General features: G+C 37.9%; 1 protein-coding gene across 1 annotated transcript in view; it reads right to left on the bottom strand.

The window, feature by feature from the left end:
- Positions 1–27,804, bottom strand: part of CNTNAP2 (contactin associated protein-like 2) — a 972,464-nt gene that overhangs the window by 225,357 nt on the left and 719,303 nt on the right. The window contains exon 14 of the mRNA XM_019470872.1: positions 11,549–11,705. Coding sequence (XP_019326417.1) covers positions 11,549–11,705 — 157 coding nt within the window. The remainder of the gene's footprint in view (positions 1–11,548; positions 11,706–27,804) is intronic.

Below are 27,804 nucleotides of genomic sequence, written 5' to 3'. Positions count from 1 at the left end.
TATAACTTAAGCAACAATCCCAACTCATAACTCAAGAAAGATTTTGTTTCCCTCAATCTACGTTTAACATAATCTTGTAAACAACTTCCACTTGACCAAAAGCCACGCAAAATATGGTATTTGTGATAATGTAAAGGAATACACATTATTAGCTGTCCCGAGATATTGGTTTAGATAGAACGATTTCTTCCCAGTAAAACATTTCTTCTTCTTCAGCAAAATATGAAAAAAAGCCATCTGAATTCCATCAGCAAGCTTGCTCATATAGACACACTTTTAGTGTAAAGAATCCATGTAGCATTTTAATGCCAGTTTAAAGACTGTTGAAAACAACATGAGATAAAAATGCAACAAATTACCTTGGACCTGATTTACAAACTCTCCATTGCATACTCAGACAGCTCTTATATCTTATAAACTTTGAGGTATCTCCAGGGATCCTATTTCCTACTTTTACTAATTTTCATCACTATAGTATTCTGCATGTGAACAGGAGGCAGAGGAAAGAAAAATAGCTGGACAATTGAGGGGGGTTGCAGCTGGGACAAAATGTCTGGCCATGATCAATTACAGATAAGTAGTACTTTGGAAAGCTTGAGGCATTCATTGATTATGTAACACACACAAAAAAAACCCCCAAAACAGGAGGGAGACATGAATGGTAACTAAGATAAAACCACATCTGGTCCACGATATTAAAACAATTTATAGGATTTAAACTACTTTTACAAGTCTAACTACAGGAAAAAAAAAGTAAAAGCAGTTTCTCCCTTTTCTCTTGGTGATAGAACCATTGTCTTCATTGCTCAATTTTCAGACTTATGAGAGGTTACTGGGTTGCTTTGAGTGTTTATCATAGACAGTGCAAGCAACCTTCCTCTTTAAAGTAGAGCAATGCACTATGCATGTAACAATAGTTCCCAGGAAAACAACAATATTGCAGGTGACTCTTGCCTTTTTTTTTTCTTTTTCTTTATCATGTTTTTTGCAGTGCTAAGAATCTGCTGGGCAAAATGAGAAAAGGACAAAGAATAATTCTTCTTCTAAATGCTGAAGTTTTGTAACTACCTGAGTGATGAACTGACATGATATTTTGATCAGTGGCTGTGAAGAAAATATCCCCATTGAGTCTGGGACTTGATACAAAAAATGTATCTTAAGGGCTTCTGGGCTCTATCTTCCCCATTTCCCCCCCTTGAATTCCTCTCTCCCCCTTATACATATATATATCCTGGTACACCAAAGAACAAACAGTGAAAACAGATACATCTTTTGTTTACACTGGAGGCTTAATAACTTCAGCTTGATGGACTCCCTTGTGATTGTTTCAGCTAAAATATGACTGCTAAGAGTAATAACAGCCAAGCATGCAGTGCAATCTTCATCTACCCTATTACACAGGTTGTCACAGATTTCAGATGTCTTCTACATAGGATTGCACTGATTCAGAAAAAAAAGTAAGGGGAGTCCTACAATTTAAGAAGAAAAGCAAAGCACTCTCTTCAAGAGCTAAGCAGTGTCAGGTACTGAGTGAAATACATTGGGCTGGTCAGCACTGGGGTGATTTCATCTTCATAGCACTGCACTGAGGGCAGAGTCATTACTCTTTAAGTTAGCACACAAATAAAAGGAGGAGGAGGAGAAAATAATTGGCAGCTGAAAGTTCTGCAGTGCACAGTGCTCAGCGTACTCTGCCCTTACCTGACAAGCTGTGACAGTAAGGTCATTTACTTTAAAGTTAAGACCATAAGCTTTTCATTCAGACTAAAAATTCTGTATGTTTCTAGGCAAGACATAGCAGACATTTTTGTTCTTGGTCACTTGATTTGTCACTCACACTATTAATGAAGTTTAATAACAAAAAGAATACAAATATGCTGGGAATTATATTTTAAATCATCTGTATATTAGAAAAAAACCCCCATGTATCTGCATTTTCACCTGTTAATTCATAAGCTTCTTACAAATTTCTTAGAATACTCTGAAAACGATGGGATGTTTCTAACAATAGCAAGAATATCCCAGAGAATAATAATTACAGATACTTAATTCTGACAGATTTTTTTCAGTGCTGCTGTTGAGTGATTCTGTAACTTAAAAAGATCTGGATGAGACCAGCTGTCTGTGACTGGCTGGCACTGAGGTCAGCTGAACACAGGAAAACCTGAACAGCAACACTCAGAAGTGAGGTCGGCAGCAGGATGAACACTCATTGTTTGTCTCACAGCAATTTACAGAGCAAATTAATAAACAAGGATAACATCTTGTCATCACTCTCCCCTTTAAGTTCATTCATTACTGCTAGCACTGAATGATGAATGAACCTGAAGTCAAATGGGAATCATCTTCATCCTTAGCATGTTGCTAGAGCTCAACCATTTTTACATGTGCAGCAAGGTAAAAGACTCTGCTCATGACGCATGAAGAAGTACAGATTCCTGTTTCCTCATCCTCAGCTATGCTAGTTTTGTATTGCTTGTGGGATGAAAAATCACAGTAACTGCAAAATAAGCGCACAGGACTGAATATATAACACCAAGTAACAAGATGCCATTTTAACAAAGATAAGGCAGACTGCCAAACAGTTATTTCATGTCACATCAATGTCCACATTTTCTTGTGTTTTCAGTTTTGGAGAAAGCTAAGACTTGGTTCCTCAGCTGTTTGGTCACTGCCGTGAGCCACAAGCATTAAGGGAAACATTTTCTTTAATGTCAATGAGTGGGATGACAACTAAATGTCAAGTGGTATCAACTTGTTATAAACAAGGCCACAATCCAGTCCCAAAAGTGAACAGTACAGGAGGCAAAAGAGAGAAAACTAGGAGTAATGTTTGCAAGTTTCGTGGTTCATTGAATTCCCAAACTCCTAATGCCCTCAACCTGTATTAATTCAGGCTGCAAATCTGTCAGGTCCCATGAGCTACATACATATGGCTGTTGTCAGTACTTGCACGGAATATCTCTGAAGGAGAAAGAGCAATCTAGGTGATCCTGGATTTGCCCAGATCCTGGACTAGAGCTGCCAGCTGTGGGCTATGCATTAGCAATACAACACAAACATGAGGGATAACTCCAGGGCAGCAGGTACTGTCCTTCAAAGTCGACGTAAAACCAGTAGTCTGAACACTTATTGTGCAAGAGATTCTATGTCCTTCATCTGCCCTCAAATTAACTTTTAAATCACTCACATTAGTCTTATGTACATATTTATGATAATATGAACACTGAGGTAAAAAACCAGCCCTTTTGTGTTTGTAGACAACCCTGTCTAATAAAGCCCTACTGTGCAGCTAGAGTCCTATGGTGGTACTGAGGCACAAGTAAAGAAGAATTTGAAAGGTGCTATTTAGCACATCTGTAGCATGGCCAAGTGCTGGATGGAGTTCATCTCTCCACTTTATCTTTTCCAACTCCCAAACTCTTAATCTGTTGTTATCAGTAACAAAATCATTCAACCTTCTCTTGTGGGAGAAGCAGAAAAGAGGAATGCATAATGGACAAACATAAGGTATATATAGTTTCTATAAAAGAAAATATAGAACAGGTTATAAAAAAAGAGGACAGAATTCAGTTAACAGGAAGATTCCACATTTTTTTGCATGCAAACTCTGTTTCAATATCGCACACCAGTTACAGCTGATGAGCACAGCTGAGAAATGCAGGACAGGCAGCAGCCTACCAGTCACTTGACACTTTTCCCTACTAGAATAGTTTTAATGGCCAAACTATAACTAGTAGGAATGAACTTCCTCGCTTCTGGCTATCTGCTTTTCTGTTGCTGAAAGTTTCAGCTCATATCTATGTATCATTCAGAAAGAAAGTACTGCCAGCTGTATTAAATCTAACATTTCCTAAGGTTTGAATGCTTGGCTTTCTGTCTTTAGTGTTCCCCTTTATGCAGATTTTTATTCTGTGCCATTACATACTGTCATGGTGCTAAATTTTGATTGACTGGAATTATCTTAATGCTAGGTGCCAATGTCACTGTACAGAGGAATTCTGAAAGTTAACCCTAAAAACCTACAAAAGGCTGTCTGGATTTGTAAGAGTATAAAAAAACCAACCATATGAAGTAATACGAGTTGTCAGCTAAGCTTCCCTGCCTTTGTCCACAAAACTGGTTTCTTTTTTAAGCATAACTAAAACATAAGTTTTGATATTTCAACTTTTATATGGTGAACAGATGTAATTACTACACACAGTTACAACACAAAACACAATTACTAATTGTGTTTTCTGGTCTGTCATTTCAAAGATGGCCTTTAAGCACTGCAAAAATGTTGAATTACAGTTTTCAAAGTGGTGTGGCCTAATTCTACAAAATTTCCTCAATTTCTAGGAAATTGAAGTTCATCGTCTTTATCAGATGCCAGGCAAAACAGCTGGACATCACAAATGTTACTAGATAATTTTCTGTTCTTTTTTTTTCTTTTCTGGTTTCATGTAATATAAACCAGTATGTTTTCTTATTAAATACAGGCCTCTGTATTTTAGAAAAAAAGTCTGTTTTGCCAGGCACGGCTTAAACATATGGCTACGTTATATAAATACTTGATTTTTGAATGTAGACAATCTGTCTAGTTAAAGTGGAAATTTTTCATACATATATATTGGATGTTTATAGTTATGCATGTTCCTCACTGCAACTTCTATAGTCCTTCAAGTTCTTTTAGGTATATTCATATTTGATGCCTTTTATTTCTTTAAGATTTCTCTACATAATGCTACAAATAGTAAGTAAATGTAATAAAAATGTAATCAAGTAGAGCCAATGAAAAGTTCTTAGTTTGGGGGTGGTTTTTTGTTGGTTTTTTTTTTTTTTTGTCCACAGAGAATGTATAACGTAGTCACTTCTGATCACATAACACCTCTGTGGAAATTCCAGTTGCTGCCTAGATGAGAAAGTAATGGTAAAAAAATATCCAAAGATATTGTTATCAGCTTCTAATGAAGGATAGGAGAAGCCAGTGTCATGTAACTAGCCAGTTCTCTCTGCATCAGCAGCTCTGTTACTGAGTGTGCAAAGGGTTGAAGGACAGATACATTTTCAAAAGTGCCTAAGGGAGTCAGGAACTAAAATATCAATTATTTCAATGGGAATTAGTACATACTATACTTAAGCCTTGATGTCTACCTTTAATATCCTGTTAAATCTGGCTACAAATGACCTTCCTGTCATTGCCACTGCCACAGGCCAGCATTTCAACGTCCACCCATATTCCTGTCACTCAAACATCTCATGTCAATCTGAGCCCTGTTTGTTTAATTGTCTTTTCCTATGACCTGAAACTTTCTTTTGAAACACCCATTGTAGGAGAAGAGTTGTGAAGGGAAGGGGTGATGTACCCTGCAGAGCATTCTTGCAAACACCTCACAAAAATAAAGTAATTTTGCAGGCTCTGGAGAAATAAACTTTAATTTCCAAACTGTGACAGAGGATAAACAAGAAAGTGAGGCTCCCTCCTTCTGTTTTCATTGCTCATTTCCTCCATTTGTCCAAACCACTGTCATCTTTAAATTCTCCTTAATCCTTTTTGATCATCTTTAGGGCCACCAAGTAGTTCTTGAAAGATTAGCAGTCACATCAATAGTTGGCAGTGAAGTCCGTGCCCTACTTTGTAACCTGAAGTGCATCCTCATCAGGAAATGCTAAAGGAAAAAGCTTCTTATGTCACCTTTTCCCAGTAAATCCATGCACAACACCATATTATGTCTTCTCACATATTGCGGCTGCTACATAAGAAAAAGTAAGGAGCCTGTGGTGTAGAAACTTTGGCCAATCTGGGTGTTTAACTGACTTTAGGGTCAAAGGAGAGTAGGAACCAAAATTTCTTTGCAGATCTTTACATTTGCTACTTAATTGGTACAGATTGTCTATCTCTACAATGCCAGACATTTTTTAAGGAACTGCATAAATGGTAATAATAACAATGTTTTTATTCAAATAAAATATTTTTTTTTTCCCAAAAGTCTTATGTTTTACATAAATTACTCATTTGAAGAAGATTTTGTTTAACAGCAACCAAGAGAATTTCTTGCTACTAATAACAGCAGCCTCAGTAAAGTTTATTCTCTCAAGATTGAGGCAATCTGACTTTGAATGTCAACCACACACTCTTTAATAAATGATCTTTGTGAGCAAGCAAAACTAACCTTTTTTATTGTCTGACTCACTTGCCTCTGAATTAATTTCATTTTGGAAACAAATCATGGATAATTTGGGACTAAGGTTCATTTTGGTAGGATTGCTCTGGGTGAAGCTCTTTCCACCCATGTTTTTGTTTCTTTATCATGACAAAAATGATTGCTTAATATTTACATTGCAGCAACAACATGAGCTTCTCTTAAGAATCAGGTTCTATTTTAGATGATGTGTGCAAATACACATAAATTTGAATACCATATCTCATATTTTCTTCCAGTATCTACTGTTTGGCTTATCTACCATCCGGGCCTGATAATCAACACATTAGGCATGTGCTAAATAGCTCTACAACTTACAGAACGCTCTTTTCTATTTTATTCAGACAGACAAGTTTTAAAGTTGCTTAGTGAACTTTTACAGAGCATTAATAGAAAAACCATCCAGATTTAAGGTATATCAAGCTTATGGTGTAAGCTAGTCCCTGGGAAAAATTACATTGTAACTGAGTCCATAATTAACACAGCTGGTTCTGTACTTATACAAAATTACTCATACTTGGTAAAAAAAAATCAAATCAAACACAAAATTTAGGAAAAACAAATATTTCAGGCTGCTTAAAGGGCTTTAATTTGTCCCCTGTACCTATCACCATGATACAGTCCTTGACTGGTCGCTGACTATTATTTTTTCCAGAGGGCTCCAGCATTATTCAGTAAAGGAGGCAGACAATACTCATTTAGTAAAACACTGTTCACTATCCTAATTTACTCTCATGCTTCAATATGTGGACCCCATTTTATATTAAATGTGTATTTCAACTCTTCCTATAAAGACCGCATTTTCTCACTGCATTTCTATAGCACTCATTACTACAGTAGATGATTGCTTCATAAATCTACCTATCTTGCAATAGGAATCTTTGCAATACCTCCATGAGGTGAGTATCTGGCATCATCTCCATTCTACAGATTGGATGTTAAGGCTGAAAGATGTTAAGGTTAAAAGCACACATACAAACTGGGTTTCCAGTTAGGTACCCAGAAAATTAGGATCAAACTAATGACTGCTCTGTGAAGAAATGGCTTATGAAACTTGGCAAGCACCACGCAGGAATGTGGTTCCAGAGGCAGAGTTAGAATCCAGTTGTCCAGGGGAGCATTCTCCTGCCTTTGCTACAAGATCGATTATCAAACTGCAATCCCTTTCTTCATTTCTAACACAATTTCTAACTTCTACAATAAAAATTGCGGGCAATATTCTACTTACACTACATCATTCTGATTCAGCCTGACCCACTCTTCAGTGGCTCCCCAATCTCCTTTAAAAAGAGCGCCCTGCACTTTAAAATCTGAATCTCTGCTCTGAATCTCTCTCTTCTTCTTCACCTTTCATTCCCACAATTTCCACTCAGCAGACTTCTTTTCCCATTTTACTTCTTTACCTTTTCTAATATAGTTGTTGCTCTAGCTACTGCCTTCTCCCCACTGTGTCTCCCCCCCCCAAAAAAAAAAGAAAAAAAAAAAACCCAGATATAAACTTTTTTCACATTGTCTGGGCTGGAGCAGAAAATAAGTGTGGGCATACCACAATCAAATGCAATGCTCCCAGCTATGGTCAAGACATACAATTACTGCAAAAGCCCCACCTGGCCTCTCAGCCCTGGTTTGGCATTTACTCAGCCCTTCTGTTTTAGGGGACTGTAAGTTCTTCTAAAATAAGTTGTGCTGATGAGCTAGGGTGACAGCTGTGGCAAGCCATGTTGTCAGTCTGTGAGCTGAGACCTGTCTGCTCATCATAAGCTGCAAAGATCCCTGTACTAATAGTAATTTCCACACTGTGCTGAAATACCCATGTAACTCTATTACAAAGGTTTATTAGTGTCTATGTCACGATGCCCGGATTTTAGTTCTGGAGTTATCTCAGTCAGCCCTTCCTTGGGGATCCTTGCATAGTGCTCCCCTCTGTACCAAAGTAATGCTCCCAATACTCCTAAGCTAACACTTTTTTACCTCTAAGGATAAGAAGATATACTATAGTTTATGCAATAGTTGGAATATGTAAAGTTGTATATGCAAAAGCAAGGTTTGAATGGATGAGATGGATGCATGCTTTCACAGCAACCAGATGCCTCTCTGAGCCTCTCAATGGCCTCTGCCCTTTCCGGGTTCCCATTGCTGCCACTGGCTGAATCTACCCGCTCATGACAATTCTCCAAAAGTGTTGTTGCAGATACTGTGGTCCAAACCAGGAGCTGTTTTGCTGTCACCAGAGTTGAGCATGGACATGCTGGAGGCCCTGGTTAACATTCTGCCCCTGATAACTGAAGTCAGTGAGGTCTCTTCACCTCTGGAGCTCACTTGCTTTTTAGGTATTGATCAACCTGGCTAGAGAAAATTCCTAACTAGGACTCCTCAAAATAATTCCAAAACCCAAAACATATAACTTTGGAATGGGCTAGATTCTGTCAAAACTAAACTGCAAAAATAAATCTTGAACAAAATGTCTTTAAAGACTATAATGAGGCTTTCATTTCTTCTTGTGATTTACACACACCACAGATTAAAATATAATATCCAGTTGTACAACTATTTTTCATAAATTGTCCTGTAATACACAGTAGTTTTCCTGAAAAAAACCCTTGATATATATCCAGAGAAATACTATATAAATGTCTTTTTGTTTGAAGTTCTGAATAGAGTTGTGTATCTATTATGATAGTAATCTCATTTTAAATTTAAATAAATCTAATAATTGTATTAGTCTATTTATTAGTAGATTCCATTAATCTCAGTGTATATAGGGGGCATAGAGGTTACAGAAAAAGATTATTGAGTGAATGCTGCTTATTAAATTATCATCTGTGACTCTTAGAGAAACCACAAGAAGAGATCAAAAGTCAATGCTATTTCCCCCATGCATTTCCCTCGGTGCAAAAGAAAACAGTCAACATATGGTACAAAGACTATTATTCAGGGAAATGCATCCAGTGCCTCAAGCAATGAAAACCGTAAGTGCTCCTAATTCTTCCACTATTGTAATTATTATTACAATATCTTCCTTTTGTCATTACCATTTTGTCACAGAACTAAACCTACCTCCCTCCTGCCACACTGCTCTAGTGCCTATGTTTGAGTCAGAGTCCTCTGACTTTATATTCTTCACTCTCTATATAATTCTAGCTCTGAAGTTTGGCACCATGTCTGATTCCTCTGTCTCTAATATTGACTACTCTATCTCTGTGGTGTTCTATAGTTCACCCCATATCATAGCTAACAACATACTATCCTAACAATGTCAAAGCTTAGGGTGGCAATGTCTGTGGCAATGTTTGATTTCCCACATCCTAATCTATCATTTTTGCAGGGCCTGGAAGATTTCCTTTATTACTCTAATTTTGTATTTTTCATACTTCATTCTTGCAGACGACACCAAACTCGGAGGAGTGGCTGATATGCCAGAGGGTCGTGCTGCCATCCAGAGGGACCTTAACAAGCTGGAGAAATGGGCTCGCAGAAATATCGTGAAGTTCAACAGGGAAAAGTGTAAAGTCTTGCACCTGGGGAAAAACAACCCCATGCACCAGTATATGCTGGGGGCCACTCAGCCAGGAAGCAGCTTGGCAGAAAAGGCCCTGGGGGTCCTGGTGGATGCCAAGTTGAACATGAGCCAGCAATGTGCTCTGGTGGCAAAGAATGCAAATGGTATCCTGGGCTGCACTAGTAGGATTGTTGCCAGCAGGTCGAGGGAGGTGATCCTTCCCCTCTACTCAGCACTGGTGATGCCACACCTGGAGTACTGTGTCCAGGAGGAAAGGCTGAGAGAGCTGGGACTGTTCAGCCTGGAGAAGAGAAGGCTCAGGGGGATCTTACCAATATGTATAAATACCTGAAGGGAGGGTGCAAAGAGGGCGGAGCCAGGCTCTTTTCAGTGGTGCCCAGTGACAGGACCAGAGGCAATGGGCACCAACTGAAACACAGGAGGTTCCCTCTGAACATCAGGAAACACTTCTTTACTATGCGGGTGACCGAGCACTGGCACAGGTTGCCCAGGGAAGCTGCAGAGTCTCCGTCCTTGGAGATATTCAAAAGCCATCTAGACACGGTCCTGGGCAACTGTCTCTAGGTGGCCCTGCTTGAGCAGGGGGTTTGGACTAGATGAACTCTGAGGTTCCTTCCAACCTCAACCATTCTGTGATTCTATGGTTCTGCGATTCTCCCTACTCTTTTTATTTTTAAATCCCTGACATACCATTAGAATTCTGTAGCTCTGTGTTCATTAATAGCTGTATGAATGTCTCAATTAACGCAAAATAGTTTATGAGCCAGTATTGATTCAATTGCCAACAGGTTGCTATTAATGGGAAAAATGTTCCTAAAAGTATGGTTCCAGTTGGTCACTGAACATTGCATACCACATAAAATATGATGCTGCCTATCATGACAAGAGAGACACAAATGGTTAAAGCTTACAAAGGAAGTGTTCTAACTTGTGTGTTCTAACTTTTGTGTTCTCACACAAAATGATGATAAACTTTATGCAGTAGAGTGTTTATGGGAATATCAGAGATGCAAGTTTAATTCTCTTTTCTGCCTGAAGGGATTTAAACCCACATCAACTACCTCACAGTAGACTGCCCCTGTTACCAGGCTGTAAAATACGCTGGGGTAGGACTTCCTCAGTCCCTCTGTTAAAATTGTTCCACCTGGGATGAATCAATAACTATTTATTAGAGAAGAAACTCGAATCGATTCTCACTGTCCCATCCCAAATGGGTTACAGGTTTGTATTCTCAACCAACAGGCCAATGAATATTTAATTATCTCATGCAAAGTGCAACAGCTTCCTCTGAAATACAGAGGCTCATTCCATAATACTCTTAAAGCCTAGTTCTTAACACTTTTTTCATGAAAGATGGATAATGAGGCTTGGAGTCACTAGATGAGTGATTTCAACTCATATTTCTCACATTCTACAGGCAAATGCAGCAAGAGTGCTCCAAAAAGGAGAAATTATGGGAAAAAAAATGGAGTTGCAGAGATAAAATTAAATACTGTATTGTAATATAATTGAATATGATGGAGACAAAGTTGCATGGGCAGCCAAAATGCTGGCCTCTCCTATAAGGACTTGACTTTGCAATTTTAGCATTCTTCTCTATAGTTCAGTTGATTTGAAAACATAAATACACTCCTTATATTTGACAGTCACAGATACCATGAATAAAATGGAAATGAAGAGATGGGTAGACACTTTGCAGGAGGGATCACAAATACAGTATTTTTGCCTTTGTTCTTTGGTAAGAAAGGAAATATATAAACAAAAGACAGTCAAAATAATGGCAGTGTTGTAAAAGTTAAGAGATTCTGGTCATTCTCACCCTGCCTTCTTGTAAACCACTCACCATTGCTTATAATCAGCATCACAGTTGCAGTAGTACTTGGGATCAGTACAGTTGCGTTCGATGCCGCAGGCACATTTTTGAATGCCAGGTCCTGATCCGCCCCAATAGTAGTGCTTCTCATTGGCTTTTCCAACCCACCAGGTATATGGATTCCCTTCTGCAAGGAATGAAAATGCAAAGTTATGATGCATCAAAGAAGTAGAGCTCCATAATGCATTAACTGGGCTCAGATGTTTAATATGCAGAAGTTAATAACACATAACTGGACAGCCATCCCGGATTTCTGGCAAACAAATGTATTCATTATTATCGAACAATTCAAAGGACCTTGCCATGTAAACAAAACACATTTTCTTTTCTGTATTCATGCAATTTATAATGATTGAAATTAATTAAATAGTTTTTATCTTGTATGCTCTTTGTTTAGCTTTTTAATTGTTCTCAGTTTATATAATGAAAATGCATGGGCAGGTTCCATAATTATTTTCAATTAATTTCAAATTCATATAGTAAGCTATCAGATGGATTATTCAATATTTGACCACAAATGCTGCACAGAAAGATGCATTCATTTTCTCTCTCTTTTTTTTTTTTTAAAAAAATAACAGCTTTTAATTGGAAATTAATCTGTCTTCACTGGAAAACAAACAAGTTCATCGTGCTCCCTCCAGCTGGTCCAAAGCAAAGTGTAAAGAGATATTATCAAACACCAAAAGCACCTTAACCATTTTTAAAAAATGTATTTTTTTTTTTTTTTACTTGAGCAAAGGTGATATGAACTTCGATATAATCATATTTCTTGGCATTGGGTCTGTAACTTGATATTTTCATATACTGCTCTAAGTTTATTTCTAATGCTTTTGGACTAACTAAGTCTCTTTTGTGTAAAGACATAAATAAATAACCCCCCTGTACTTTAATTTCTAATCTGAAAAAAAAAACCCCTTACTGAAAAGTTTCTTTTTATTCCTTCAGTTCAGGAAGACACTTAAATATGAGCTTAACTTCAAACCCGTGTGAATAACCCAATCAATCTCAATGTAATTATCTTAGTGATTTTTCACATTTAGAAAACATGATTGAACTCAGCCTAGAAACATGTTTCTTTAAAATGTCTTTTTCCCTCATCTAATCTGCTGCTGGTATTTTCTCATTAAATCGAACGAAGCTTTTTGCATGGAATTCACTTATTAATAAATTTTACAGGTAAAATCCTACCTAATAGATATTCTACTTTTCATAATTTTCTGTTTGTGCATCTCACTTATACATCTCCAAAAAACTACATCCATAATCCTAATAGCCATTTCACCATTAGATTTGATCATCTAGACCATAAATCTACTTATCCAAGACATATGTTGAAAGTCATTCACACAGAACTCTAAAGAAAATTAAATTCCAGAGATGGAGAGGGCAAACAAAGATCTGCACACATGTTAAAAAACCACCAAAACTCAAAAAGACACAGGTCTCTGGAAACACTTGCTTTGTTCAATGCTTTTTAATTGTTAAACATCATATAAAATAACACTATTGAAAATACAGTAACGTGAAAAATTCGGCTGAAGGTTTTTATTAGATGTTACTATGCTGCACAGTATGACCATTCAGCTCTAGTGCTAATGCAATGGGTACGGTAATAGTGTGACTTGATTCTAGACTCTAAATTGGTCATTTTAGCTTCTGTGACTCAATTATCATGGAACTAAGTGCTGCGCGTTAGAAGTGTGCCATGTGAATGCTGCAGCAGCTTTTCCAACCTGCAATACAATCTATCAGATATGACAGTACGTAGCCCTGGCTTCCAAAAGATTATTTAATAAGTGTGTAAGGGTAAATGTTATCTTTCCACAGTGAATGACAGAATCGCTTTTATTGATACAAGATCCAACTACAGCATTAATGATATCTGAAGCTCCTATTGTATTTTTTTTTCCCTCTCATCTTTGAAGTTAGTTTTTATGCTGTAGTGGCAATGCTGTAGTTTTGACTGTTAGTCAAAATTCTCTTTGTTTACATCCTTCCTGTCAAGCGAAGGATTGCACGATTCAGTCAGCAAGCACTTCACTGGGAAGCAAAGCTGCTAATTAAAGCACCAGAAGAAAATAAATTACTTTAATCCTCAAAAAGAGGATTAAAAATTCAGAAACAGGTAGAAATGATTAAAGCAGATGAAAGTGATAGGAGAATTACAGACTACAGTGTTGGGTGTCACAAACCATTATGACAGACACAAACAGGGCATGTTTTAACTCATTTAAATGACAAATGGCATACAGTTTTAAACTCAGAATGTATTCTACTGTAGACAGAGCCATATTTCACATCTATTGTTTTCAGTGTGCATATACACTAGCTAGGGATCTGGCCCTGTTTGGACGCATGCTTCTTCATTATGAAGAAAAGACCTACCTGCAGGCTTAGGAACACAAATGAATTTAGGAAGATTTCCTATGAATCATGAATTTCCAGAAAGGTCGAGGAGGGAACATATGATTTTAGGGGGTTTGCATTCAGCACATATTCTGCTAGCCATCCCCACAACCAGTAATTCCAGCACTGCCCTTCTGGACACCACAAACAGTCTGTAATTGCCCAGCATATTGTACTAGGGCTTGCAATAGAGGGGCTCTTAGTAGACAGCTCTCGTTAGCTGGCTACCGCGCAGTGGGACAGACTTTCCATTAGGACATAACCTCATGCACTGGAATAGGATGAGCCTCACACCAGACCACCGCACCACAGTGGCCCATACAAAAAGCTCTGGAGCTCCTTGATAATCTATGGTTAATAAAAGAAAAAGGTGGGGAGACACTGTTGTGTCCCATCACTCTGTGCCAGCCAAAAGGAAACAAGTCCTTTGTGGCCATCCTGGTTCATGTCAGCCAAGAAAAAGAAGAGCAGCATTTTGTCTAGAGTTCATAAGCTCCAAATCAGGAATGCTATGCAGATATATTGCAGAGACCACTATGACTGGGTATAACAAATAGCAAAACCCCTGGATTGGAGAGACTAAAAGAACAATAGAAAAGAAATCCTTGAAGGGAGAAGGATGTATCATGCAGGTATAAAATAATTTAGAAATAGGATCACTCTTCCTCTCTCACATTTCACCCTGTTTTATAGCTCTATAGTCTCCTTTTGAGGATGTGAATCCTTCTGCCTCAGAGCCCTTTGCTTATTTTTTCTGCTTTGGAAGCTGTTGGAAAGGGCTGACCCAAGTAGAAATAGTAGTGCACTGCAACATGAAGACTGATCATTAATGGATATAATTCTAAGCATCAGACTATTTTATCATACATGATTATTCTGCTAAAATGTCAATACTACCAGTCTTAAGACATTAAAAGTATATAAATTCAGTTTAAGGACAAAAAAACGTAGAGGGAAAAAGTTATATATAAAAGTTAAGTATATTGCAATGACAAGTAATGCCAGAAGATATTTCTTCTGTTTTGAAGTTATCTTTTCTTACCATAGGAACAAATTTTAAGTCATGGGATAGCTTTTTTGCTGTTGTCATTGATTGATTGCTTCTTTCCCCCAAGCTTTTGCGGACAAATAGCATCATGAGAAGAAGGAGCAGGAGAGATACTCTCTGCCTGCCTTGGGATTTTGGTTAGAATCAAGTCTTGATGCAGAACTGCTCTTTGGGCACAAAACAACTCTCCTTCAAGAATGCTGTAGGAAGTGTTTAAGTCTATGTGTGCTAAGTTATGACCAGGATGCCTTTCCATTTCCCTTCTTGAAGAGAAGCAACTTGCAAGGTGTTGTGTGCTTATTACCCAGTCACTTAGCAGAAAAGTAATGATGGTATCAGAGTAAGATGTGGATACCAAGAAAATGGACAAAGATACCCGAGGTTGATTAACCTTACAGACAAAGTTAATAGCTGTGGTGTGAGAACAGTCTTCTAAGGGCAAAATGGCTGATCGTATGGGGCATGTGGACATAGTAGTATGGCCAGAACATCACATTCAAACCATATTTTTAGTGATTCAGATCTCTCTCTCTCTCTCTCCGCCCCCCTTCCCCCCCGCCCCCTTAAACATTTACATGCAATGCAGTTAACAGTGGTTACAATGGCTTTGCAGTGCTGGACTTTGATTAAAATTAATGCAAAATATGATTTCCTATTTAAATCCATGTACAATGTTAGCCAAGATTTGCAGTTATTAAATCAAAGTATGTAAAGAATCTGGTCATAAGTGTTTTCTATGAAGAAGTTCTCCCCTTCCACAGAATATTCAGAAAAATATAAAGGACTAAGGGAACTTCTTTGCACTCGCACAGATCTTTCAGTGTCATAAAAAAGCGATTCCTTTTTCATCTCATAAATGTATCATTGCCTGAACCATTTCATTTAATATAAAAACATACGAAACCAAAGTTAATGTAGTATGAACAGAACTCTTAACAGTCAATAATATATTTATTTCTAACGTTGCCAAAAAGTCTTAAAATGTATAACTTTTGAAAGCACACTTTATATTTTACTGAGCATTTAATAAAACCAATTGGTTTTATTATTTTTAAATGCAACTGATTAATAAAAATGGCGTTACTTTCAAGATTTTAGGGCTGTTGTTTCAAAGCTGTTCAGTACCAGTAACTGAAACCTCAGTACTGAGAGAACTCAGATTAGGAAACTGAATAAAGTGGACAGATGCTCCATGGTACTCTGCATTCAGTAGGCTTCATTCACAATACAGCCCTCAGAGGGCTGATCACTCTATTTTTTATTTGTAAACTACCTGGAGAAGCTAAATGCTTCTCTTTCATTCACCATCTCCTCACCGTAGCAAATTTTCCTCCAGTCTCTTCATTCTTCCTTCATTAAAAGACAGCACTTTTTGCAACAAGGATCTGCAAAACCTGGCTGACTCCTATGGCTGCTGGAGGAAGACTGGAAGTATGTTGCTTCTGCTGGAAGGGAGGAGGCTGTTCTCCACTCCAGCAATTACTCTTATGCACCTTTTCCAGCTTCTGGAAAAAAAGGAGCAACAGTGGTGACTATCCAAGCCTCTTCCCTTGGTTCTCTGTCCAGCTCTTTCCCATTCCTAGCACTTTATTTTGGGAAGAATAGCAACAGAAATTAATATTGACAGCGCTGCTAAAACATGGCCCGTCTCACCTGGAGTTCTGTGCCTGACAGGGGCAATGGGAGGCGATACTTAGAGAAAAGATCTGAGTTTGGCTATTACTTGAGGTTGATTATCTTTGCACTCCCTCAGCATCAGTTCATTGCATTAAGGATGCTAGAGGGTATATTTCTGCCTATTCCTATCAGTGTCTGTTTATAGATCCACTGCCCATTAATTTGCCTAATTCCTTTCTGAACCTGTATATTCTATCTGCATCTGCAGCCTCTTGTGGTGAATCAAAGCAAGCTACAACTTGCTCTGGATAAGGATTATCCTGCTTCGGCATGTCAGGAAATTTTCCTGACCTCTATCTGGTCCTTAAAATCAAAGGGAATGGTTTATAAAGAAAGGCTAGGAACACTTTCAAACTGAAGCTAATGGTTCAGAACCTCTGAAAAACAAGACCGGTGAAAACTGCACATTGGGGACCCTGCCTAACCTTAACCACTACATTTAGCTGAACCCCTGCAAGCAATTAGGTGTTAATTTACTGGACTGGATAGCTTTGCATTGAACTTTTTTTTTTTTTTTTAAATGGAACCATTCCAGTTATCCATCAGTATTACAGATTCACTAATAAATACTAGGGAATATCAACAGCAATCACACTATGTGTATAATTATTATTTTCAGAAAAGATTCTTTTGTTCACTTCACTTCTTTGTTAATGGAACAGATTAAAGCAGCACAGGTTGAATTAATTGCCCAGTTCTTGTTATTGGCAGAATAGGCCCAAAGATATCTTTCAAAAATGTACTACAGTTTTGGAAGCCTGAATTAATCATAGGTAGAAATTAAAGCTATTTCCCAGGAATAATATACGATGATGAAATTAAAGACAAAACTTCAAAAAAAATCAATCTGCACATGTGGTAAGGCAGGTATAATTCTTCTATTTTTGAATGAAATATATTCTTTACACGTGCATTTTGCATTAAGCTACACTATAATATACAGTACCTTTAGCCTCACGCAAGGGTAACTTGATTTTAGGTCATGGTTCATTAGAGCCTGTGCAGGAGTCCTATCTGATATTGCATTGAAGAAACAGGCACTGAAAGAATAATTTTGTCACTGTTTGAAAAGTTCAGCATGCTAATATGGCTGTGCCCTTCATAGCTTTCACCTTGCTTCTTATTGCCATCTTTTTTCCTTACACCATCAGCAGTATCTATTCCACTCAGGTCAACTCATTTTTATGAACACTGTGAGCCATTTAGCTCAGCTTTTGAAGACTTAGTATTTGGAAAAAATAAGCAAACGTGGTTTGATGTCACTCATGCATTAAGTACATCCACATGTTCCAATTTAGGATTCTTAAAGTCTAGGGTGTCAAAGCTGGGTAGGCTTTGCTGACCCTAGTTTATTCTGTGCTGATTTTATTTTGCTCATCTTTATTATTATGTGTATGCTTAGGACCAAGATGAAGCTGATTAGACACTTGGCAGGTTTGCTGCCCCTGCCTCATGTCTCAGAAGTGCCCGCCTAACTGAATGTGCAGCTGCTGAGGAGTTTCATGGCAACAGCAGAAACTCCTAGCTGAAAATGCTCAACTGTTGCACAGATTCTGCTCCTGCTTGTACCCCAGGCGGATTGTGAGCAAGCTGTGTCGGTTTAAGTGATCACCCGGAAGGCCGAATTATTTGAAACTGAGAGAACAGAGCTGAGAGAAGGGTTTGGCTGGCTGGTCACATTTCCAGATTTCAGTGAAAGTACCTATGCAGAAAGTGACTTCTTAAGTGAACTTTCTAAGGTAAAATGACAATACATATATAATATCTATATATGATAGTATTGAGATTGTTTTTCTTTTCATTAATATTTTTTCGATTTTCCATTATTTCAGTGATACTTCTTGCTCTCTATTGTGTTGTGCAATATATACACATGAATTTAATATGACATTTTTAAGTGAAGTAAATTTCTATGTTCTTATCATCACATTGTTAACTGATAAATCATTTTTCTTTGCAGCCAACTACGAAAGGTATAAGGATTGCTTAGTATTTATGAAGAGATTGCATCAGTGGTCACCATCCTACTAATGTCTAAGAGTTAGATTAGTCAAACCCTCATGGCAACACAAATGGGGCATTTGAGCACATGGGAAACTTGGGGCAGAAAACAGATAATCAAAACCAAACCAACAAAAGGAAAACAATGAAAAAGAACCCAAACTAGGACTACCTAATTTATAGCTGTTCATGAGTTTAATGGAAATACGACCTGAAACTTTTAGTTTGTTATTTATGATAACTTTCATTCTGTAGGTACTTGTGTCTGTTTTAGTTCTTTTTTCGCGGTTATAGTATCCAATAAATTTTTTTTTTTCTTTTTTCTTTCACTATCACTAGCCTGGAGCATTTATTTTCTTTATGAGCTTACTGAGGCGGTTGGTCTATTTGACAGTACTATTTATTTGCAAAAGCTGTGTAAACTGTGTGAAAATTTAAGATTTAAAGTCTGCTCAGAAACAGAACCCTGAAATATGTAATTTCTCAGCCTGCTTGTTAATACAAGAATTGGTATGATTTGATGTCTAAATTCATGGCCAAGGCATTTTAATGCAACAATACTTAGAAAGAGGGTTTTTTTTTTCCTTTTTAAGATATTCAGAATTATGTCAGACTTCAAAAGTAATCTATAAATAAAAATGTTAAGATTTTAATAGAAAATGAAGATAAATATTGGAAAATACTTGTGAAAAGCATACAAAATACTGCTGATGATTTTACCCTGAAATAGTCAAAAGAACATTTTCAATTAACTTTTCCCAAATTTCAGTAAAGTTAATATAGCACACCCTATTCACTGTTTTCTTAAGAACACCCAGGAATTAATTGCTGTCTTTTTCCTCTGCAGCCATAAGATAGTGCATTTTGCAGTGGAGGCAAGGATAACCATCTCCATAACCCAAACTAGAAGAACTTCCATGACCTTCAGTATCAGGAACTAGAATCAGACGTTTAGATGCCCAGCCAGGAACCCTGGCTCCTCCACATATCCTGGAAGAGAAGACTCCTGTGATCAGTCCTCACCATACTTCTTAGGCTTCAATTACGTTTCGGTACATAAAGACTGGCCTAACTGAGAAGAGCCTAAATTTTCTCATCTACGTCCAGTAAAGACAGAGAAGAAGGGAACCTATTCAAGTGCTTGAGAAACAAAATTACTGCCTGCTTACTGGCGCCCATGCGTCACTCTGATGGCCACTGCCATGTTCCTCAGTGCATGAAAGTGTTCTCATGTGCCCATATATTTGTCTGCTAATTTTTCAGAGAACGTTTCATATATGTATATATCAATTTCAAAATATAAAGCAGCAAATACAGAATCTTATCCTAGATACTAGACATTCGGTTAAAGCATCTTTTCAGTAAGGCAACAGGGGTACTCCTGGTTATTGAGTATCAGTCTGTATTTTTGTTCTAGTATCACAACCGCTTCTTAAAATTTCATTGCCTGGGTCCACAAAAATGTAGGCAAAGATAACTTTTCTTTCAGAATTAGTAACCTATAAAAAAGATCAGGAGGAAGAACTGTCATATTGGTGTCCAATGGCATCTTATGAAAAAGCTGTCTGACAGCTTTATTTTGCTATTGGAGAGATTTACTCTTCACCCCAGCTCATGAAAAGCTAGTACAGTACAAATGATTTTTCCCCCTTGTCAAGACTCACATTCCAAGCTGCAGCACTACTAACCAAGCCTGACTTGTTATTTTTCTTGGAATCAAGTTTCAGTGGTGAGATTTAGCTGGGGAAAGCAGCTGTCAGATGTCCTTGTATGCTACTATTTGCTGGGTTTTGAAGTGAATTCATTATAAAATCACCACAGTCCCTACTATCCTTAACAACACAGTGTGCCAGACTTGCTGGTGTTACAATTAATTGTGTACTGTAAATTCACTGGAACATTTAAGGCTGAAGAACAGTGTCTTTGCTTAAGGTAATGCTAAGGGGAAAGGGAAAAGTAAGTACTTTTAAACACTAAAATGTCATTCAAGGGATAAAAAGAACATTTACATACATAAGTATTCTACAAAAAGAGTTCACTACAGTTTTTATTGTGTGTGCTGAAACAATGAGCTTATGGTGTTTGTTCTGGGAGAAGGACATATAGGATGTCTAAATCACAGTTAGAAAGTGTAATCGCAGTATGAATAGGCCTTTCACAGCTAGCACTACCCCAGGAAGCTCAGGCGGCAGAACAGCAAAGCTGGGAAAGTCTCACCCTGAAGTTTGCCCAACCAGGTCATGATAAAATGCACATTTCCATGTCATGGTCTTGCAAAGAACATACTAACAATAAATCAAAGTATTCCATGATTTTGCTGAGGGGGGGAATGTCTTTTTGTGATCAGTTGATAAAGTTATCTCTATCCAACCTTGATGCACAGGTAAACAGCATAGACACATGCGCGTACCCATTACCACTGACATTTTGCAGGTTAATGCAGCTAAAGCCTCTGAATAATTTAACTTCTTAAAAAGGACATAAAAAAGCCCAGAAACTCGCTGATGATATTTCAACAGTAAGGAGATGCATTGAAGTTTTCTGTAGCAAAAGCCTCATCTTACAGCAGAGATCCATTGGGAAGATTTCAGAAAGTGTGGTTATTAGCACAACAACGATTACTCTTTTAGTAGTATGATTTATAGGGGTCTGTAAAATCAAACTCAAATTATTATACCAGGCTGAGTGCAAAGAGAGGGTAATTTAAGCTGACATTCAATACATTATGTGGAAACATGGCAAATGCAAAAATAAGTTCTGCAAAAAGTTCAATGATACTGGTATCACAGATTTGCATGCATTATCACATTTTTAGATGAATTCCCTTGCTGTTAATATATAATGAAGACAATCAAAACATTCTTTAAATAAATTATTCCTTAAAAAAATAACATTCCTTAAATAAAATATAAATTTTAAATAGCCAAATAATTATTGGGATCTTGCTTCGCACACCCACATCGGAGTGCCTTTAACCTATACAAAGAAGCGAATAGATAATGTTCTCATGTGTACCTACATCATTCAGCACAGAGTGTCTTGCTGGTCCATTTTATCTGATTTTCAGTAATAACAACCTACATGGAACTAAATATGACAACTCCTTAAGAACTGATGCCATTATTTTGCTAACAAATGAACTAAAACTAACAAGATGCCAAGGTAAATTAAGCTACACTCCAGGTGCGCAGAACTTATGAAAGCTTTTTCTGCAAGCGGTCTTTCCTCAGAGGTCCCACACCTCTCTCAAGCATTTCTCCTTTCAAACTGTTTCTCCCTGCCCCCAAGCACAACCCAGCAGTAGTTTAAGTTGAAAGAAAAAAGCCATTATAAGAGCCAGAAGGACTTCAGGCTTCTCTCTACCCATGAGAACTTAATATCTGGCACTTCATATGGAACATGGACTGTGGCACAATTGGAAATTGGTTTCGGGGAGCGCAAGGGTTTTCTTTTGTTGATGAGACTGCTGCAGCAGCTGCTGCTGCTGTTGATTTTCTTTCCCCACTGACCCTTAAGGAACCTGAAAACAATCAGCTTTACTTCTTCCTTTCCATTGTGCCTCCACTGCTGTAATAAGAGCCATGAATTCTTGATAATAACACTGATATTCCTATGGCAGATCACACTGTCTCAGAAAATGCATCTCTTTTTTTTTAAATTGCACAGTGTGCATGCACAGTTTTGAAGCCACAACTAGCACAAACATATGAATACAGACATTAGCCTGTTTGTATGCTAGCCACACTGATCCCAAACCACCCCCCATTCCAAATCTGGAAGGTATCTGATCCTTTGGAAATAAATATGACACAAAACATGTAATACCATGACTTGTAATGTGCTGTGTTCCATACAATAGCAATGGATTTCAAATGAGGAAAAAATGACCAGATGAGCCTCAGCAGTGAGGCTTACAGCTGGCTGACTATCGAGCATATTCAAATTGAAATAAAGGAAGCTACACTATACAAACCCCATAATTTTGGGACCAATAAAGATTAAAGCTGGAGGTCCAACACCAAGCCGTCTGTTAAGCAAGGGCTATTTGAGACAGAAATGGGATGTGTAAAAGAATAACACTCCCAAACAAGCCCTCCTGCCAGAATGCGTTTTCATCCTTTTCAAGTTTCTACAGTCCAAAATCTTTCATTGCCCGAGGCTTTTGCTGTTTGAGATTAACCTGTAAGTTATTAGAGACTATTACATCCTCTTATTAAAAATGAGACAAATGTATGAATAACCTTTTAAAGGGTATACTTAGTACACACAGATTTTAGAAGTTGTATGAGACATCAATAATGATGATGTTGCTACAGAGAAGTCTAAACAAATACAAATTTCAGTGTGAAAGGGGACAAGCAGGAAAGTGGGGTAATTGACTTCAGATGTGTGATGTGTGATCTTCAGCTTAATCTGGACAAAACTGTCTTTGCATCCAATGTTGGGATATGAAACAAAAACAATTAGAGCCCTTTTTAGCTGATCATTTGTCAGACTTGATGATGGGCTTGTGTTTTGCTATTTAGATGATTTCGCTTCTAGGTCAGGTTGGGTCTCATGGCTACTGTAAGAACCATGTCTCTATTGATTTCTGGGAAACAGACAAACATATTGATTGGGACTGACAATTGGAAAGGTTAGGTGATGTGTTTTATATTGTCAAGCTACCACCTCCTACAGTCTGAGCTCAGGGCACTCTTTTTCCTTGCTGAAGCTTGTTTCATCAGTCCATTCAAGCACATTAATTCTCACACGTGGGTTTCAGATTTCTCTATGGGAAAATAGAAATTGGCTAATGACGCACTTTATTGAAGACCTAATAAGATATTATGATAATCTCTTATTCTATGAGTTGAAATGGCATTTCTTAACTATCATTATATACTCACAGGGCAGAGGAATTACACTGATGAGCTGTATGGAGTACTCGTTGCAGTATTAACAGTAGAAACAGAACGCCAATTTCACTGGCTGTTGCAAAACTTGATTTTAAAATCTGACATTACTGCACTGATGCAAAGAATGATTTCCCCTGCTTTGTGTGATAGAGTTTAAGTCCCACACTCTAAAGAGCGTATGACATATTGGTGAAGATAACAACATCAACAGTTTTTCCCTTGGTCAATTAATTGGACTCCTTTTGCTCTGGCATGCACTCTTCTTTTGTCAGGACCAGAAGTTTACCTCCCTGTCTGCAAGGCCAGCTTGCTAAGACAGCTCTTTGAGAAGCCTCAGCTGATTCTGAAGCTTCTCCAGAAAAAGCTGGAGGAAGCTTTAGCAGAGACTCCCCCCCAAACAGCTCTGCCAGGAAGCCTCACTGGAGTCCCTCCTTGGGAGCTCCTTTGAGGATGATGCTCTCCAGCATGTTCCCACCTGAGCGACATTGCAGCTGCATTGCAGCCATGGACCCCTCTGATTTGGACCCAGGCCCAATGGACTGCCTTCCTGGCCTGACCTTGGACCTGCCATGTCACCATAGACTTGCCTGGTACTTGCTGGTCTTTGTCTGAACCTGGCAATTGTCTCTGGACCTGATCCTGACCATGACTTGATATGGAAATGCCTTCTTCAAATACCGGTATTAATGAGAACAAACTGGATGACCCTTGATTCACACAACATGGAAGGAATTTACTTTGGGAGAAGTGTTTTGAATGTTTTGAACTAGGTGCAGCAAATACTTTTTCTCCAATTAATGAACGTCTCATGCACAAAGTCCATAATATGAGCATACTCCTGTACTTAGTATTTTTACATTGTCCTCTATATCAAATGTATCTTTTCTTAATCTACCTTCCAAGATAACTGTGGTCAGTTCTCTTTAGAACTAATGTTATCTTCTGAACAATGAATATACATGTGTTTACAGAAAACATATCTCAACAAACACAGCATTTTAATGTATTTTCTAATTTAGCTGAGAAAAAAAGAATAAAAGATTAAGTGAAGTTTTAATTAAGAGATTCATACAATGCAAAACTGATACGGGTGCTCACTAAATGGATATAAAATCAATAGATTAATCTCAAAATAGAATTGTAAACAGAAAACCATCATTGATCAAGCTGTAAACAACATGAAGTAAGAAAAAATGTCAAATATCACATAGGAGAAATTACTGATACAGACAGACCAAGCTGGATCACTTCAGAAGCTCAGCATTAAGCAAACTACGTGGACAAATGAAAGGTCAATACTTTGAAACAAAGAATTCAAACCATACACTTCAGGTGGGGACAGCAGGCTTGTCCATGAAAGCAACGATTCTTAACAGGGTTTTAACTCCTCTGTGGGACTGAGAGTATAAAAACCCCACAGATTATTCACAGATAATCTATTCTTCATTAAAACAAACACACAAATAAATCCACTCCACCCAAACCAGACAGCAACAAACCTGAAACAGATATTGTGTAATGTATTTTTTAACTTATTTGGCCTGTTAGGTGACTGTCAATGAAACAACATGTACACCTTTTCTTGCTATGAAGAAAGTTGAAAAATGAAGGGACATTCAAAATAATGGACTGAAAAAGCTGGTTTAGAATGAGCATTTTGAAAGGCCTGAATCTTTGGTTTATCATACGGAGACCTTCTCAACTTGTGAGTCAAAAGCATTTTGCAAATGGGCTGTCCTACTTAATCCTAGTTATCACATGAGGGCTCTTCCACAGCGACCAGGCTCCATGAAGCCCAGAGCACTGCCAGCTCTGGAAGTGATGTTTGGTATAAGAGTTTGAAAACCCTGGAATAAAATGGTAAAAAGCAAACTTGGTTACACTCTCTAATACCTAGAGGGAAAGCAGAAATTTCAGAAGTTATTACAAAATTTCTCACTATAGCAGGCAAAACATAAAATCAACCCACCAGTGGAAGGTGAAGCCAGGCAATTTTAAGCTAGAAATAAAGTTCAGTGAAGTTCATTAACCTTTGGCAAAATTCACTGAGAGTTATGTTAGATACTTTACAACTAAAAATTTGTATAGTGAAAAATGAGATCTTTTCTAAAACTTATGCTCTATATAAACAGTAAATGCTATGCATGTTTTAAATAGGAGGTCAGATTAAATGATTGTAAAAATCCCTTCTGGCTTTATAATGTACTTTGCAAATAAAACAAAAGATTCTGGTTACCCTTGAAAACTACTTGGAAGCTTTAGTGATGCAGAACATGACTGATTTTCCACTTGTACTTGCTATGTAATTTATAAGATAGATACCCCATCATTTCTCTGCAAACAGCACTGGATTCTTGTTTGCTTTTAGAAGTGGATCTTAGGGCTGCTATTTTCATGCTGTGCCACGTTACTGGAGTTCTGCCTCTGAAAGGCTCCTTTTCTTCTCATGTTTCACCATCATAATTTTATCACTGTCTAGTGAACATACATGCTTCAGCAACACATGGCACTGACAAAACATGCAGCTGAACAAAGCCCTCTCCTCAGCCTGCTTAGGTTGTATCTACCCATCAATTCCTGGTCAAAATTTGCTCCCTCCATTAGTCCCAAAGAAACAGAGTAATTTAGAGTGGAAGGGTCATCTGGAGGTCATTTATTCCAAACAGCTGCTCAAAGCAGTGCTAACTTCAAACTCAGTTTAGGGCACTCACAGACTTGAAAAATCTCCAGACTGGGATTCCGCAGCCTCTCCGGGCAGCCTGCTGCGATGGCTAACTACTCTCACAGTGAAGTATTTTTTCCTTATGATTAGCTGGAATTTCCTCCACTGTAATTTGTGCCCACTGCCTCCTAGATTTTCGCTGCCCACCTCTGATACCAGTCCCCGAGGAGCACCACTGACAACCAGCTGGACTCTGAACCACTGGCTGTCATTCTTTGAGCCAGTTTTCCACTCACCTTGTAGACCAAAAGCCTGATGATTTTCAGGCAAAAAAGACTGGTATGAGATTAGTCTCCTTTTTCGGTTTCAAATATTTACAACTGATCTGACAGATTCTTTGGTGTTTTAAGAGTCCTAGGTTTTCACATGCACCCTTTTCTCCAGTTTTACTTTTCTTGTTCTGCTTGGCAGAATTAATCCCATAAATCCGATTAGATTAGAATGTACATGTAACTCTCAAAGTTATGTTAAGTGAGTGCCTTTTTTCAGTACGTTTTTCCTACAGTGGAATGATTTAAACAAGATTTTTGTGTGACTCTTGTTATTATCAAGGTTTTGAACTTTTTTCATTAATATGAACTCAGATAGACCTACTGGTGTCTAGCTTTTAACTTTCCATCTGCACTAAAAGTCTGAGAAAAGGCCACTAAAATTATTTTTAAAAGTCTTTGCAGAATATACAGTAACTGAGTTTTTTTTCAGGTATTTATGCTATACAAATAAAGACATTTAGCATTCACTTAAACTTGTAATCTATTTCACCTTGATATTAATGGAAATATTTTTAGAAATATGCTCAATTTGTGCTAAATCATACAGACTTGATATTTCTCTGCCTGGGTCACATAAGATGATCTCTGAATTAGATCCACTTACATCTACAAAACTGCTGTTTACACTATAATTAGGCTACAACATATCCCATTCCACCACAAACAAGGATGCAATTTGAAAGAGGTTTTAGTATCTCGGACCAATTGTGCACAATTCACTGCTGGTTTGTAGATAGTGATCGCCCTTTAGAGAGAAACTGGAAAGAAGCGATATTGATGGCCAGAAAGAAACACTAAAACCAACTATATAGTGTGGACTTACTGGGTGAGGTCTAAAAGGATCTGCAAGCTGCAAGCCTGTTAATGAGCAACTTTCTTATAAAACTGATCACGTGTTCTGTATCAAATGTATATTTTATATATGACTTACCATGGTCACCTGTGTCTTATCAGCAATGACTATGCCCCCAGCTGCTCTCTCCTTCACGTCTTAAACTCTGCTAGTCTCTGGAAAAATAGAGGTATTGTACAATCTGACCTAACAGAGCTGGCAGCTGTGAGTCTGCTTTATTGATGGATGATCATACCTACCAAGAGGAAGCAGTCAATGACCTGCTACGCCCCCTGGACGCTCACAAGTCTATGGGGCCGGACGGGATCCACCCGAGAGTGCTGAGGGAGCTGGCGGAGGTGCTCACCAA

Source organism: Aptenodytes forsteri, unplaced genomic scaffold (genome assembly GCF_000699145.1).
Source record: "Aptenodytes forsteri isolate BGI_AS27 unplaced genomic scaffold, ASM69914v1 Scaffold282, whole genome shotgun sequence".
Lineage (NCBI taxonomy): Eukaryota > Metazoa > Chordata > Aves > Sphenisciformes > Spheniscidae > Aptenodytes > Aptenodytes forsteri.
Note: the sequence above shows the minus strand (reverse complement) of the source record. Positions and strands in the feature narration are given on the sequence as shown.